This window comes from Ochotona princeps, chromosome 22 (genome assembly GCF_030435755.1).
Source record: "Ochotona princeps isolate mOchPri1 chromosome 22, mOchPri1.hap1, whole genome shotgun sequence".
Classification (NCBI taxonomy): domain Eukaryota; kingdom Metazoa; phylum Chordata; class Mammalia; order Lagomorpha; family Ochotonidae; genus Ochotona; species Ochotona princeps.
Window position 1 is genome coordinate 32126370 of NC_080853.1, and position 13510 is coordinate 32139879.

The window sequence follows — 13510 nt, forward strand, 5'->3', positions numbered from 1 at the left end:
AGCGACCAAAGAGGGAGCAAGCCCAGTGACTAGATTCTGGACTTCATCTGCTATATCTGGAAGGAGGTAACTGTCCATTTCTGCTTCCCCCACCCATCCACCCACATACTCATCTACAGAACTCAGGTTTATCTAAAGCACAGTGCATTTCTACCTGACCCTGACATGGAATGTTTGTTTCAAGTCCTGCCCCCTTCAGACAGCCCTTGGAATTGGTTCATGTCTCACCCGTATCCCAGGACACTGCCAGCAAATCTTCAAGGCCATCTGGGACACTTTCCTTATTAAAAATGTGTTTGCATTTGTGTCCTGTTTTCATCCCTGCCCCAACCTCCCAGATGGAAAGTTCTTTAGTTCTGGGAGAGGTCGCACTCCCATTTATAGGATGCATGCTTCCCACACCCCTGACTCCTATGTGCACACTCCATAGCAGTAAGCACCTTAGCCCAATCAGGAAAACAGAGGGCGTAGGTGATGTTGGTGATGATGATGGTGATGATGGTGATGATGATAAAGCTGTTCTATCTCGGGCACTTCTCAGTTTGGCTTGTTTTAGAATTAGTCTCTGAGGAAAAGATTAATGCACCAGGAATTTGTGAGTACCGAATCTAAGACTCCAAGAGAGGAATGGGAAGCAGAGAAAGACGGGAATATGATTCCACAAGTTCTCACTGTGGCCACTTGGCACTCTGTCCTGCTGGGAGCTCTGGCACATGTGGTGAACAGGTGCCTAGCATTAACGCCCCCTTGGGAGGGAAGGAGCCCAGAGTGTAAGTGTTTGCTCTCAGGCACTTCTGCCCTTCCACAAATGAGCAGACTCACTCTCAAGCCGAAAGCTGTGGCCGCTGGCCACTGGGGGTCAGGTGAGTGGGCAGAGAAATGGGTGTGTTGTAAAGATGTGGGCAGAACACCCACAGCAGGGCTTCAAGGGCTGGCAGGAACCAGGAGAGGATGGCAGCAGATGCGAACAACCTTGTCGCCCATGAAAGTTTCCATAGATACAGCTCTGAGAAAAAGTTGTTAAATTAGCAAAGTGTTCTTAGTTAGCGCAGATCACTTTTCTTGCACGAGCTCACCTACTGAGCTGCTTGTCATGCCTAATTCCTGCTGTCACCTCTGGTTCTGTCAGGAGCTGCTTGGCAACAGTCAATAAAACAGCTTTCTACCATACACCGACACTTTAATTCCATTAAGATTCTGCTAATCGTAACTCCTGGTGTCAATGCATTTTAACTTCTTTGAAGTCATGAATTGTAGTGAGGAATACTCTAACATGATTATGTACAAAAATTGCCTATAGGTGGAATCAGTGCCTAAGTCCCAATAACCCCATCTGGGAGCCAGTGGTTAATCCGCTGCTTTATAAAAAATCATGAGGTGTAAACGAAGTCCACAAATGTACGTGGGCGCTTCAAAAATCTATGGAACCTGGAGTTACAGGATTTTGGTGTCAACTTATTTTGAAATCCATGTGTAGTGTTTTTCCACAATACACATTCTGATGAACTTTTGGAGTCTGCTTGTATACGTGGATTTCAAAGATTTTTGTGTCAAAATAAACTTATCTTGTAATTCCATTTTCCATCAATGTTTGAAAGTTGCCTTGTATTTATAACATTGCTCAAAGCTTATTTTTGGAGTTCGGAAGCTTGAATTTCCGGATCCTGTGACTTTAATCCACACACAGCATTTCCACAGTAATTGATTTCCAACTGAATCCCAGGGTGTGGTATTTGACACACCTGGGTAACTCCTCAAAGACCTTGTGCTGGGGCCCAGCTCTGATCAGTTAAATCAGCTACTAAGTGGGGCTCCACTAGAGGGGTTTTAAAGAGTTCCCCCAGATAATTCTAACAAAGTTGAGTATGACTGCTGAATCCAGACTTTTGGTCTAGATACTTATGTAACTTCTAGACTAAATCCGAACAACCGTAAGCCCCCAAAGAGCTGCAATGTGGAACTGAATCAGATGTTGATTTTATGTCTCACTCTACATCCCTCTGAACCATGATGAAAGCTTTCTGTACCAAAGAATTTAAATAAATATGAAGAAAATGAAGCATTTGTCCTCCAGTACTACTTGACCCTTCAGAAATGAATTTCCAAACAAATCCATTCATGCTAGAAATATGGCTTGCTAAAAATACATACTGGATGTGACTCAAGCGCATGTTTCAACAGGAGGTCCCCAAATAGATCTTCGCAATATTTGGACATCTTGTACTGTTGATATTTGCTGGAGAGAAAGAAGTGGCATTTGTAAATTCAAACATCCATTAACTGCCCCCAAATTAAGAAAATATCCATTACTAGGCAATTAAAGACTGCCCCTTTGTAAAATATGAGAGAACTTCAAAATGTTTATGGAGAAATGGAATTAAAAGATCAACTTATTTTGGTGCAAAACAACTTTAAAATTCATGCATAATTTAACAGAATATGCAACTTTCTAGAACATTTCGAAGACCACTTGTATCCGTGGGTTTCTATTTTTTCCACCAAAATAAAATATTTAATTTCATTTCCCATGAACTTTTAGAAGTGCACTGCTACATGACCGCCTTAACATTAACATCAGATGTGCTTATAAACACCACAACTTTAACTGGTGGGATTTGAAAAAGTAGATTCTACCCTCACACTGTGAGCTGGTGGGAAGAATAGACAATATTTTCAAATGAACGGAACCTGGTTTCAAAATGATGAGTGCTGCTAAGTCTCCCAACTCAGTGGAGCTCTGTGAGGTGTCCCGCTTTCCTATCTTTTGTTTTCGGAGAGGGTTTCTGGTGCTTTAAGATGACTTGTTTTGGGGAAAGAATGTTTTGTTTTCTTTTATTTTCCCCCGATTTTCTGATTTTTTGGTTCCACATTAGGATTGTTTTTCCTTCCCGGAGCATGATTGGTACTTAGCTTCTCACTAAACAAGCTACTTTAAAAGACCCAGAGCAGGAATGGAGAGTGGATGTCGGGGAAACAGAAGGAATCATTCTACCTGCAGTGATTTTCAAAGGAGAGAATCACAGGATATTCCGATGTGACAAATGCAGTCTCCTTGATGGCTTGAATTACATCCTTTAAAGACAAAGCGTGTTAATGAAAGGGAAAGAAAGGACATTCAGACACTCCTAAAGGAGCCTTTCAGAAACCCAGTTCCTGCAGTCCGGACCTAGAGACCCCTCAGCTGGACTCCCCTGTAGTTAGAGCCAAGGTACAAAGCCTGGCTTTCCCAAAGCTGGCTTTCCCAATAACCTGCAGCACCAGGGGTTTAGTGTTGCCCTTTCTCCTTGAGAATCAGCTGGTCACTGTTGGCCCAGGCATTTTCCTCTACAGTCTCTCGCACCTCCAAAGAAATGTGTTTGTCATAAACTTAGACTTGACTGTCTTTCCACATCTGGCAGTCAGTCTTGGGCTTCATGTCAGTAACCCCTGGCTGCTGCACGTATGTCCTATTAGCTTAGGGAACAGGAGGTGGCAGGCGCGGGGAATCCTTGGTGAAGTAATACGTGAGGTCAAACAGGGGTGTGCACTGTACTGTAACACAGAGCTGCCTCATATGAAACAGCTTCTGAATGAATTGAACATATCCCCTATCCTACCCCAACTATCTTGATGAGAAATTTTAGGGATTCAAGATAACTGGCCTTGGTCTCTACTTAGCTTTGGAAAGAAAAGCTTCAAACTGACATTTGTACAAAGCGGAGTGTCATATATGATAAGAGTTCCCAAATTCATACTGATTTGGAGCTTACCATGAAGCTAAATCCTTATCCCTAATGCCTTTGATCCTGTCTACAGCCTGCAGTTCCTTTTCTAAAAACAAAAATAGAACCAAGACCCTGAACCATAAAGACTCAATAAAATTGTCCCAATAATTCAGATAGCTCCCATGCAATAGCTACTCTCAATTTGAATAGTTTGGCAGTAACTCAATCTACCAAGTGATGTCCAGTCTACCTTTGTCCTACTTTTTTCCAACAATCCTGGTGTCTGTCAGTAACTGGCTTGTTGGGCATCCGGTAAGTGGACTTAACGTGGGACGTAACATAGCCACTCCTGCAACCTGAGGGTTGTCTATGACAACCACAGCCCAAGTCCCATCACCCAGTGAAACAGATACCTATTTTACCATAGTTATCTAAGGAAGTTCATTTGAAGTAACAGTGGCCAGGGGTAGATAAGCTTGGAAATTGTTATTGACACGCTCATAGAGCCGAGGCCATCATTTAGCTACCTTTGAATAAGGTATTTCTCAGGCAAAAATCATTGTGATCTTGACTGTCCAACTGAATTGGCCAAGAATTACTCCTTCAGCAAAAAATTTGGCTCTGTCCTCCTTTCTTCCTTAGCTCACTCCAAACGAGAGCAAACGACCTTCTTTTCCGTGGTGGTTCTTCATTAGACTTCCTAATTCTCTGGAGAGTGGACATCACCTTTCATGTCTGTTTGGCTGGTCGTGCAAATTCCAGGCTTCCCACTGGGATACGCTCTCAATACTTCTAAGGAAGCAAGACCTTAAATTCACTGCTGCCCAAAACTTACTAACATCTTGGTGGAGAAAAATTATGTGTTCTAGGCGTGAGGCACAGGCTACCTGTTTTCAAGAAAAAGCTCTGGTGGTTTTCCCTCGTGGGTGAAGTTGGGAACCATGGTCTCAGATGTTTTAATAGCTCCAATCAGTGGAATACAACCACAGAATTTCATGTATTTGATTCAGTCTTTAGACAGGTGCTATGGCTTGAGCGTGTCTCAGGAGTGTAGAAGTTGAGGTTTGATCTGCATTTTGAAGTGTGGAGACGGTGGAAACATCATCTGATTATGGTGTTTAGAATTAGAGCTTGAGGGAAGTTATTAGGGGTTTAATCCCCATGGTTGGATAATTAGAGGGTGGAAACTTTGACGTGGACTCTCCATGAATTTGGGAGGATTAGATAAGATCATCAGGGTTGAACCCTCAGAGTTGAGTACTGGTGGCTAGCAAGAGAGAGACAGACTAAGCACCATTGCTATACATACATGTGCTCCTGTCTTCCCATGTGATGCCCAGTGCTGCATTTCAACACTGCCAGCAAGAAGGATTGCACAAGGAGTGGTCCTTTGATCTGCATTTCCAGAAAAGCCCAAATAAACTCCGTAAGTTACCCAGCCTCAGGTATTTCTTTCTAGTGACAGGGACTAGACTAATGCGGCAAAAATGTCTCAGGTACACATGAGGAACACTCAAAAATCCGCCTTCAGGACACACACTGAGATCACCAAAAGGCCATCACCAAGATGTCCCGTGCAGTCACAGATCCTCCTCTGAGGATGCTCAAGAGATTCCTCACTAAGGATAGCTGTTTATCTTCTATGGACTCTGTGAAATACCAGTTTCTGTCCTTGCCCTTAAATTCTGGAAAGTCTGGAGGGCAATTTGCAGTATAACATACATTTTGAGGATTTATTGACAAGTGTTCGCAAATCCTAACTTCATTCTCTTGTTCTTCTGGGCCCTGTTTATAATGCATTTCTTCCTGTGCTCAATTTTTTTATATCGCCTTGATGTGTTGAGAAGTAATGGAAAGTTAGCAAGCAAGTATGTATGTCAGAACATGAAAGATTTTTTTTTAAGGTAAGTTAAAACTAAATGGGTCCACCAAAGAAGCCTCATGATGTAGCACAGCACTGTTTTAAAGCAGGGAAAATAGCATGAAAAGATTCTAGTGGGGCAACATTCTCATCCTGGAAGAAAAGCATTCGAAGGCAGAGTGCTTGAGAAAAGGAATGATTTGGTTTCCTCCCCTATCTCCTCCATTTCCATAATGGCTTGGGAAAGTTTTGTCAATTTAAAACTTACCTTAAAAAGGATATCTGTGCACATTGCTTTCCCATGAGTTATTATAGGCTCTTGGTCTTCACCTTTTCCATCCCAACAGTCAAGTTCAACACATCTAGGAATATGGGAACATGATACCATAGAATCCTTACAACAAAATGGTGTGTGTACAAGGCAGAAGAAATGCATCCAAAGGACTTGTGTTCCTACAGAGCAAATGACTTATTGAAGGAACATGATTATTTCATGGCATACGCATACAGGATAAAGTCACATTGCAGTAGTCATCTACCGAATCACCCAAAAAGGGACTGAGTTAGATAAAACGAGGGATTTCACAGGTGCCACAAGTAACATGGCCCCAGATGCAATCCTACCTGTGAGAAAGCTGCTTTAAAAAACGCTTTGTTGAAAATTGGAAAATTTTAATGTGGATTGAGTTTCAGATATGTTAAACACTACTTTTTAAAAATTTTGATGGGTGAGATAATGTTATTTTGTCCATACTAGAATATGTTTTATTTTAATAATTCATACTCAAATATGAATTCTTCAAAAGCTTTATAGAATTATGTAGTGAAAAGAATTTTATTTTGGTGCAAAAATATCAAAATTTGTGAATAGCTTTCTTGCAATGTGCATTTTCCATCAGCTTGTGTAATATTCTGCCTGTAAACAGGAAGTATGTGAATGGCAGTAGTTACATAGTTAATCGGGAGTTTCAAAAATGGAGTCTTGATGAAATAATAACCAAGAAAAAATCATAACATAGCTACATTTCTTGTGTTTTACTTTCAGCATTTTGCCATATTTTAAACCTCATAGTTTTGCCAGTTTTTATAAAAAGAAAACACTTTTCAAGAAGTTTTAAGCTCAGAGAACTCTTTCTGAACTTCTAACATCATAAAAGGCTAAATTTGCAAATACCTGTAATCAGTAGTAAACTTAATGGAGCTTTTGAAAATTCACATTTTCTCTTTTGCAGTTTTTGGACATATTTCAAGTTTATAGTTTATTTTTAACTCTGTTTTGATGCACAGGGTCTGTATGGAAAATACAGCTTCTTTTTTTCCTTCCAGTTAAATGAGTATCAAGGCATTAAAGAGAAGGACTTTGGACTCTATCCTTTGGACTCTATTTACTAGTGACTAGTGTTTTTGAAAACACTTATTGTGTTAATTTACTTACTGTGACTAATTTACAAGACAAACTTTATCATAGGTATGTGTGTGTAGAATAAAACACAGTACATGGGATTCGGAAATATTTCATTTCAGACTCCCACTGGAGGGTCTTGAAACACATCTGCTGAAAATAAGACAGTAACGACTGTAAATTCAAGAGCATCAGACAGAAAGAACCGAAGGCCATCTCGAGTTTCTCACCTGCAACCAGCCAGGAGGACCTGTCTGTACATTTCTACTGAAGACTTCCCACCAAACTGTCGACCAGTGAGATAGGTATTGTGGGAGGAGCTGATGAAATAGTGAGCCAGCGGATGGTCCATTTCTTGGTAAAGTTCTAAACGATCTAGGAAGACTGGGGCATTTTCATCTGACATCAGATATCTGCAAAACCCATCACTTGATATGAGGCCTAATGGGAAAAGAACATCTTAGTAGCATTCAGAGCTCCAAAGGCACAGATATTGTGTTTTATTCATGGTAGCTGAGACAGCTTAAGCTGTAAGAACAAATAACATCTTTATAGTCTCTTCCCTAAGAACCTTCGGCTTTCAGAAACTGAATGGAATATGAGTGTTGTAAAGTATATGTGCCACAGTGCATTTCACAGTTAAGTAGCATCCTCTTTTCTCGTCCTTGGGGTCAGAAGGACACTGCCCCCACAATTTTTCCAAAGTTGTCATGACTGCCAAATTAAAATGTATATGAAAGATTTTCTTTTAAAACAAAGAGAAAATGTATTCATTGTAAGGCATTATTGCTTTTACTGGATTGGAGAAGGAATTTTTTTTTCTTTACTTTTTCTGGAGATAGTGGCCTCTCTGAATCTAAACAAATCAATCTTCCTGTTCCATCTAAGGTTAGAGACTGCAAGGAGCACTCAGTGGTTCCTGAAGCTCCCAAGAGCCATGATTCATCTCATTCACACCTTTCTGACCCGGGGCAGGACCCTTGGGCAAGGGCAGGAAAGGTAGTCAGTGTTGATGTATCTTCTCCCACTCTATTACCTCTCCCAGTCTCGACTTCTTACTTTCTGATTTAAGCATTTGCAAGTTGTGAACCAACTTCAGGCTTACAGAGGGGCACAAATGACAGCATGATAAATAACCATGAGCTTGAACCACAGCTTTGACAGATCTTAACATCTGCTGAACTGTTTTACATTTTTATAGGGAATCTGGGATTACAAAGGTCATTACCAAGCCCTGTGTCTTTCACCTCAATTTCATCTCTCTGCTGACATGTAGGTGGATAATCAGCACCCTAGTTTTCCTGTTAAACATTGTGAAAATTGTTTTGCAGCCTTAATACACATGCTTTTATCCAAATGATACATCTATTCTAATGTTTCTGAGCTCACAGAAATAATATCCCACTGTGTACATTTATAAATGGTTACTTTTGTTTTGCTTGGAACTTTTCTTGTTCACTTATTTTTCATGAATGTACTGTAGCACATATATGGCTGTACCATAATTATTGATCATTATTCTTTTGATGGATATTAGGCCCTTTCTAATTACAACTGGAAGCATTACAATATAAATTTATATCCAATTTTGTTGGGCATTTTCTTTGATTCTAAGAGCAAATGCTTTTTCAGGCAATGAAATAGACTGAGTGATAGCAAACACAGATAAACCCTGCCTTCATGCAGCTCACCCCTAAGGAATGACAAAAACAAAAAAGTACATTATAATATCATGAAAGTGTCAGAAGAACAAAGAAACGATTATGGGAGAATGGTAGGTTGGATATGTGGCCAGTGAAATCCCTTCACGGATGTTACACATGTAACATGCCACAAGCACACCAGTGAGATCCCCTTCCAGGCAGATGGATCAGCAAGTGCACAGAACCTGAGGCAGGAATGTGTGTGCTGAGTTCATCCAAGGAAAGCAAGATGGAGTGAGGAACCAAGGGGAAAAGTAGCCAGACACCAGGCGACAGAAGAAAGCACAGGCTAAATATAGCATTTGGGCTTTTGTTCTCACAAAATACTTTTACTCCAAGTGTGCTGGGAAACCCTCGGAAGGTTTTAAGAGTGGAATCATATGGCTGGACCTGGTTTCAAATGCTTTATTCTGACTGCTGTGTGAAGCACAGCACTGAATGGAAAGGAAAAGACTCACAAATCAACTGGCATTCAACAGGGGAGAAGGTATAAGATCAGATGGCCTGGTAAGGGAGGGCGAGAAGTGATTCTTCCAATATTTATTTTGAGGCTGGCTATTGTGGAGTTTGTTCACAAAGCATGTTTATCATGAATGAAACAAGAAAAGATGGTCCAAGAGTTTTGTCTTGAAAAGCTCAGTGAATACTGGTCATTTTATAGTCTGGAAAAGGAAGAGGAAGAGGGGCAGGCAGAATTAAATACATTCTTATTACACCTTGGAGATGCTCCCTCAACACCGGAATGAGAATTCCACTCTTGCCCTTAGTTTAAGTTACAGAATATGACTGCACAGCGGATTGGAAAGTCACATGCATAAGAAGAAGCTTAAGGGCATGGACGTGCATGAGCAAATCAAGGGTTGAACATCCCAGGGACAGAGGTCTAAGGACTGAGCTGTGTGCCATGTTGACTTCCAGAGTTTGGGGAATGTATTAGAGTCTCCAGGATTATATACACAGGGCAGGAATCACTGGGCTATATCTCAAGCATGTTTTCTACTTTATGAGCTATTGAAAAAAAATAGCAACATGGCTCACAGCCTGACCATAGATTTATAAAAATGTCTTTTGGGCCCAACATGTGATATGGTTGGCAAGGCCACTGCCTGGAATCTGGCATCCCATATGGGCGTTGGTTTGTGTCCTGCCTGCTTCACTTTTAATCCAGATTCCTGCTAACGGCCTGAGAAAAGCAGCAGAAGATGACCCCAGTGTTTGGTCCCCTTCCACCAGTGTGGGGGACCTGGATGAAGCTGAAGGCTCCTGGCTTCAGCCTGGCTCAGCCCTGGATGTTGCAGCCATCTGGGAAGTGAAGCAGCAGATGAAACATCTCGTTCTCTCCCTTTAGGTGTAACGCTCATTTTCAAATCTTTTTAAAAAATGTCTTTTACATCACATTCTCACTCACATTTGATAATGACAAGCTTTAAAATTTCTATCACTGTAACATGATCAAACTGTAATTTTTAGCAAATGGTCATTTTTAGATTTCTACTTAGGAGGACTTTAGAAATGACCAAACATAGCCTTCTACCATAACACTTAACTCCCAAGCAAGAAGTTATTCAGAAGCTTGTCTTTTTGCTTGAAAAAGAAAATCACAACTAGGGTGTCTCTCTCTCTCTCCTTTTAACAGGCACCCCACTTCCTGGCTCTCTCTTGGGAGGTGCTTTACCCTTCCCTCTTTCCCCGCTCACCTGGTCACTTTGCAAATAAAACTTCTCTGTCTGCAACAAGTTCTCAGCTTTTTTGTTTCTATATTAATCTAAGAAAAGATCACGTGGAGCTTTTCTGGTAACATATTTTCCTGGCGCCCAACGAGGAGTGTGAAAAGGAGACTTAGACTGGAGCTACGTGGCCCAACTGAAGCAAGAGAAAACTTCCCAAGGGACCCCATCCCTGCTCATCTCTCCCGGAGGAGCCCAGCCCTGATTATCCACATGCCTCAAATGGGTCTTCTGACTTCAGAGGACCCTGAACATGCAACCTTAGATGATGACCAACTTCTGCCACAGCAACTTGGATGACCAGACCATCTCTCTGTGGCTCCCACACCTCTAGGGGACCCTTGACCTGAATGACACCCCATTTCAGCAAGCAGTGGCTAGAAGACATCACTGTCCCTTACCCGTACAGAAGTAGGATGTGGGATTCCAAGAGGGGGGTCTAACACAATCCAAACCTCCTGAACTCTTGGCCACACCTTCAAGTGGGTGACACAAGCACTGTCCACCCATGTCCTAACTGGTTAAGAGACCACCGATGGGCAACCAGCTTCCCGTCCAACAAGGATGGGTCAGGGAAGACTTAAAATCCTGAGACCCTTCCTCAAACCTTTGGTGTTTCTCCCTATCTCCTTTCAAGGGCCACCATACCTCGCAGCTCTGTCTCGAGAAATGCTTTCTCCTTTTTTCCCACTCATCTGGTCACTTTGCAAATAAGACTTCTCTGTCTGCAACCGGTTTAAAAAAAAAAAAAAAACATATCACAAGTATCTTCAAGACAGGGGCCTCTCTGATTCAGTGGTCAATTCTCAGTACCTGGCACAGTGCCTGGCACCCAATCAGCTCACTATGAATCTTAACAAATAAAAATAGGGTGGAGAAACAGTAACAGTTGACTGCCCAAACTTTAGCTACTTGGAAGCATGCAAACCAAGGCCCAAGATACTATTTCCTTGCTTGGGGTCACAGCATGACAAGGTAGTACTTAGAGTCACACCACCTGCTATGACTACAAATTGCTAGTTTTTCTACCAAGCTGATCTCCCTCTTGCTTCCATCACATGCAAGGTGTAATACATTGTGACAGTCAGGGTACTGGTAAGAGGTCATTGATAAGGCACTCTGGCTGAAAAGAGTTAACTGAGCCCTTAGCACAAAGTGCAAATGGGAAAGGTACATGAGGTTTGGAAAGAGCTCAGGGGTGAAGTTAGAAGATGTGGTGAGCCAGGAACACCTATGAAAGTTGTATGTGGGGCCACAGAACATACACGTCTCTCAATTCCGTCCACTAAGATCAGTTATAGATGCAGTCCTAAAGAGGAGGAGACTGCAGCCTGGAGATGCGTAAGACCATGGGACAGACAAAACCATGGCTGGCTCTCTTCAGTCTTCACAAAAACATATGGTGGGGGTTCCAGCTGGGATACCCCTGGCACTTCCCATACAGCCGTGTTAACAACATCCCTCTGCCCTCAGCACAACGTTCCCATTGCTGACACACAACTGACTGACCACTCTTCCCCGTGCTTTCCTTTGACAAATACTTGGATTCAAGTTGTTCCCATAGTTTCACTGGACAAAGATCTACACGTTGCCATGGAAGTGACTCCTGGTCAGGTAATTTCATAGTAGTTACATTTATCTTCTATGCCAGAGACCAAGGGAAGGGTGAGTGGGCACATCACATCATGTATTGATTTTTTGGCTTGGCAAAACCCAAGGGAGCACACTGTTAAGACGACAGGAACTATTTTCAAGGTGTGGCATTATTACATTTTAAGCAACATGAAATGCTAAAAGCTAATATAAGAAAGTAGTTAGCAGAATATCTCTATCATGTGTTTGGTAACACAATAAACTTAACCGGATGTTTCAGATGGCATCAAGTTATTTTGAAGAAGGTGAAATGTACATTAACTTAGGAATAGAAAAAAAATCAGTCATCATCTTTGGCTCATGGAAATGTACCTTCAACTAAAAATCCAAGATTTTCAAATTTGGTAACTATCTTTTAGCAAAGAAAAAAAATTTTTTTTCCTTTCTTTACCTTTTTTCTTCAAATCTTCATCAGGCTCATACATCTCAATGATTTGCATTGCCCTTTTAGCATCATAAAATGGGAATAAAATTTCATTCAGTCGAGGATCTCGTTGATGCTATGATGAGAAAATAACTCCATTTAGGTTGACATTTCTCCCCTGGAGGCATAACACATTACTAAGTATATAATTTCTAAAACAAGATATAGCTAAACTATCATGTTTCTAATGACAAAGATAGGATTTCATTGCCTTCCTGTTCCTGTACCTAAAATAGACTTCAAAAAGTCCCAATCTGGGAATACTTTTCTGGTTCCTGTCACTGAACTAGAGAAACAGAAAAAAAAATTTTTTTTTGTTTCAAAAGCTGAAAGATGTATAACAGAGGGTGCATGTCAATTGGATTGTCTTCTGGTTCCTGTATCACAGGAAAGACATAGGTATAGATGTCTTTAAAAAGCAATGCCAAAGTATTTTTCAAAATGAAAAAAACAAAAACAAAATAATTCAAATACATAAATATATAGTATGCTAACTTAAGTGCCAAAAAAAACCCCTCCAAAAACAATAACAAAAACTTTGATAGGCAAAAGTCATTTCAATTCGAGTTTGTGTTTCTACATTAATAAAGTATTTCTTGAATGCTATAAAAACTTCATCCTTTACTAAAGGAATTAATCATAACTCTGAAGCTTAATCGGCACAAGAATATTAACAAGTTATCAATATAAAAATTGAAATGCAAAATATCAGTAGTTCAGAAATATTTTTTCCTTTTCAAACTGAACGTGGCTTTCCCTAAGAAAACTCCTTGGGCAGAGACTCTGTGAATGGCAAAGGCAAAAGGAGGCAAAGGACATCATCCTATTGACACCTAAGATGCTTCTGGTACAGTACCAGCACCAGGTGCAAAACTTTTCCTGTTATCCTGATTTCACACCTGTGGTGAAAGAGCCATCTGCTGGATGACTCAGCTATAGCCTTGTGCATGTCTCTGTGTGTGTGAAACGAAGCAGTGGATCCACTAAATGTCCTTATTATTCACTGTGGATTAGAGCACTGCTTTGTGTCTGGTCA

General features: G+C 41.0%; 1 protein-coding gene across 3 annotated transcripts in view; it reads right to left on the reverse strand.

Moving 5' to 3' along the window:
- PLCB4 (phospholipase C beta 4) overlaps positions 1–13510 on the reverse strand; it is a 350035-nt gene that overhangs the window by 63184 nt on the left and 273341 nt on the right. For all 3 annotated transcript variants that reach the window (XM_058679484.1, XM_058679483.1, XM_058679485.1), the window contains 5 exons: positions 12442–12550; positions 7198–7408; positions 5834–5927; positions 2993–3072; positions 2152–2236 (listed from right to left, as the gene is read on the reverse strand). In XM_058679484.1, coding sequence (XP_058535467.1) covers positions 2152–2236; positions 2993–3072; positions 5834–5927; positions 7198–7408; positions 12442–12550 — 579 coding nt within the window. The remainder of the gene's footprint in view (positions 1–2151; positions 2237–2992; positions 3073–5833; positions 5928–7197; positions 7409–12441; positions 12551–13510) is intronic.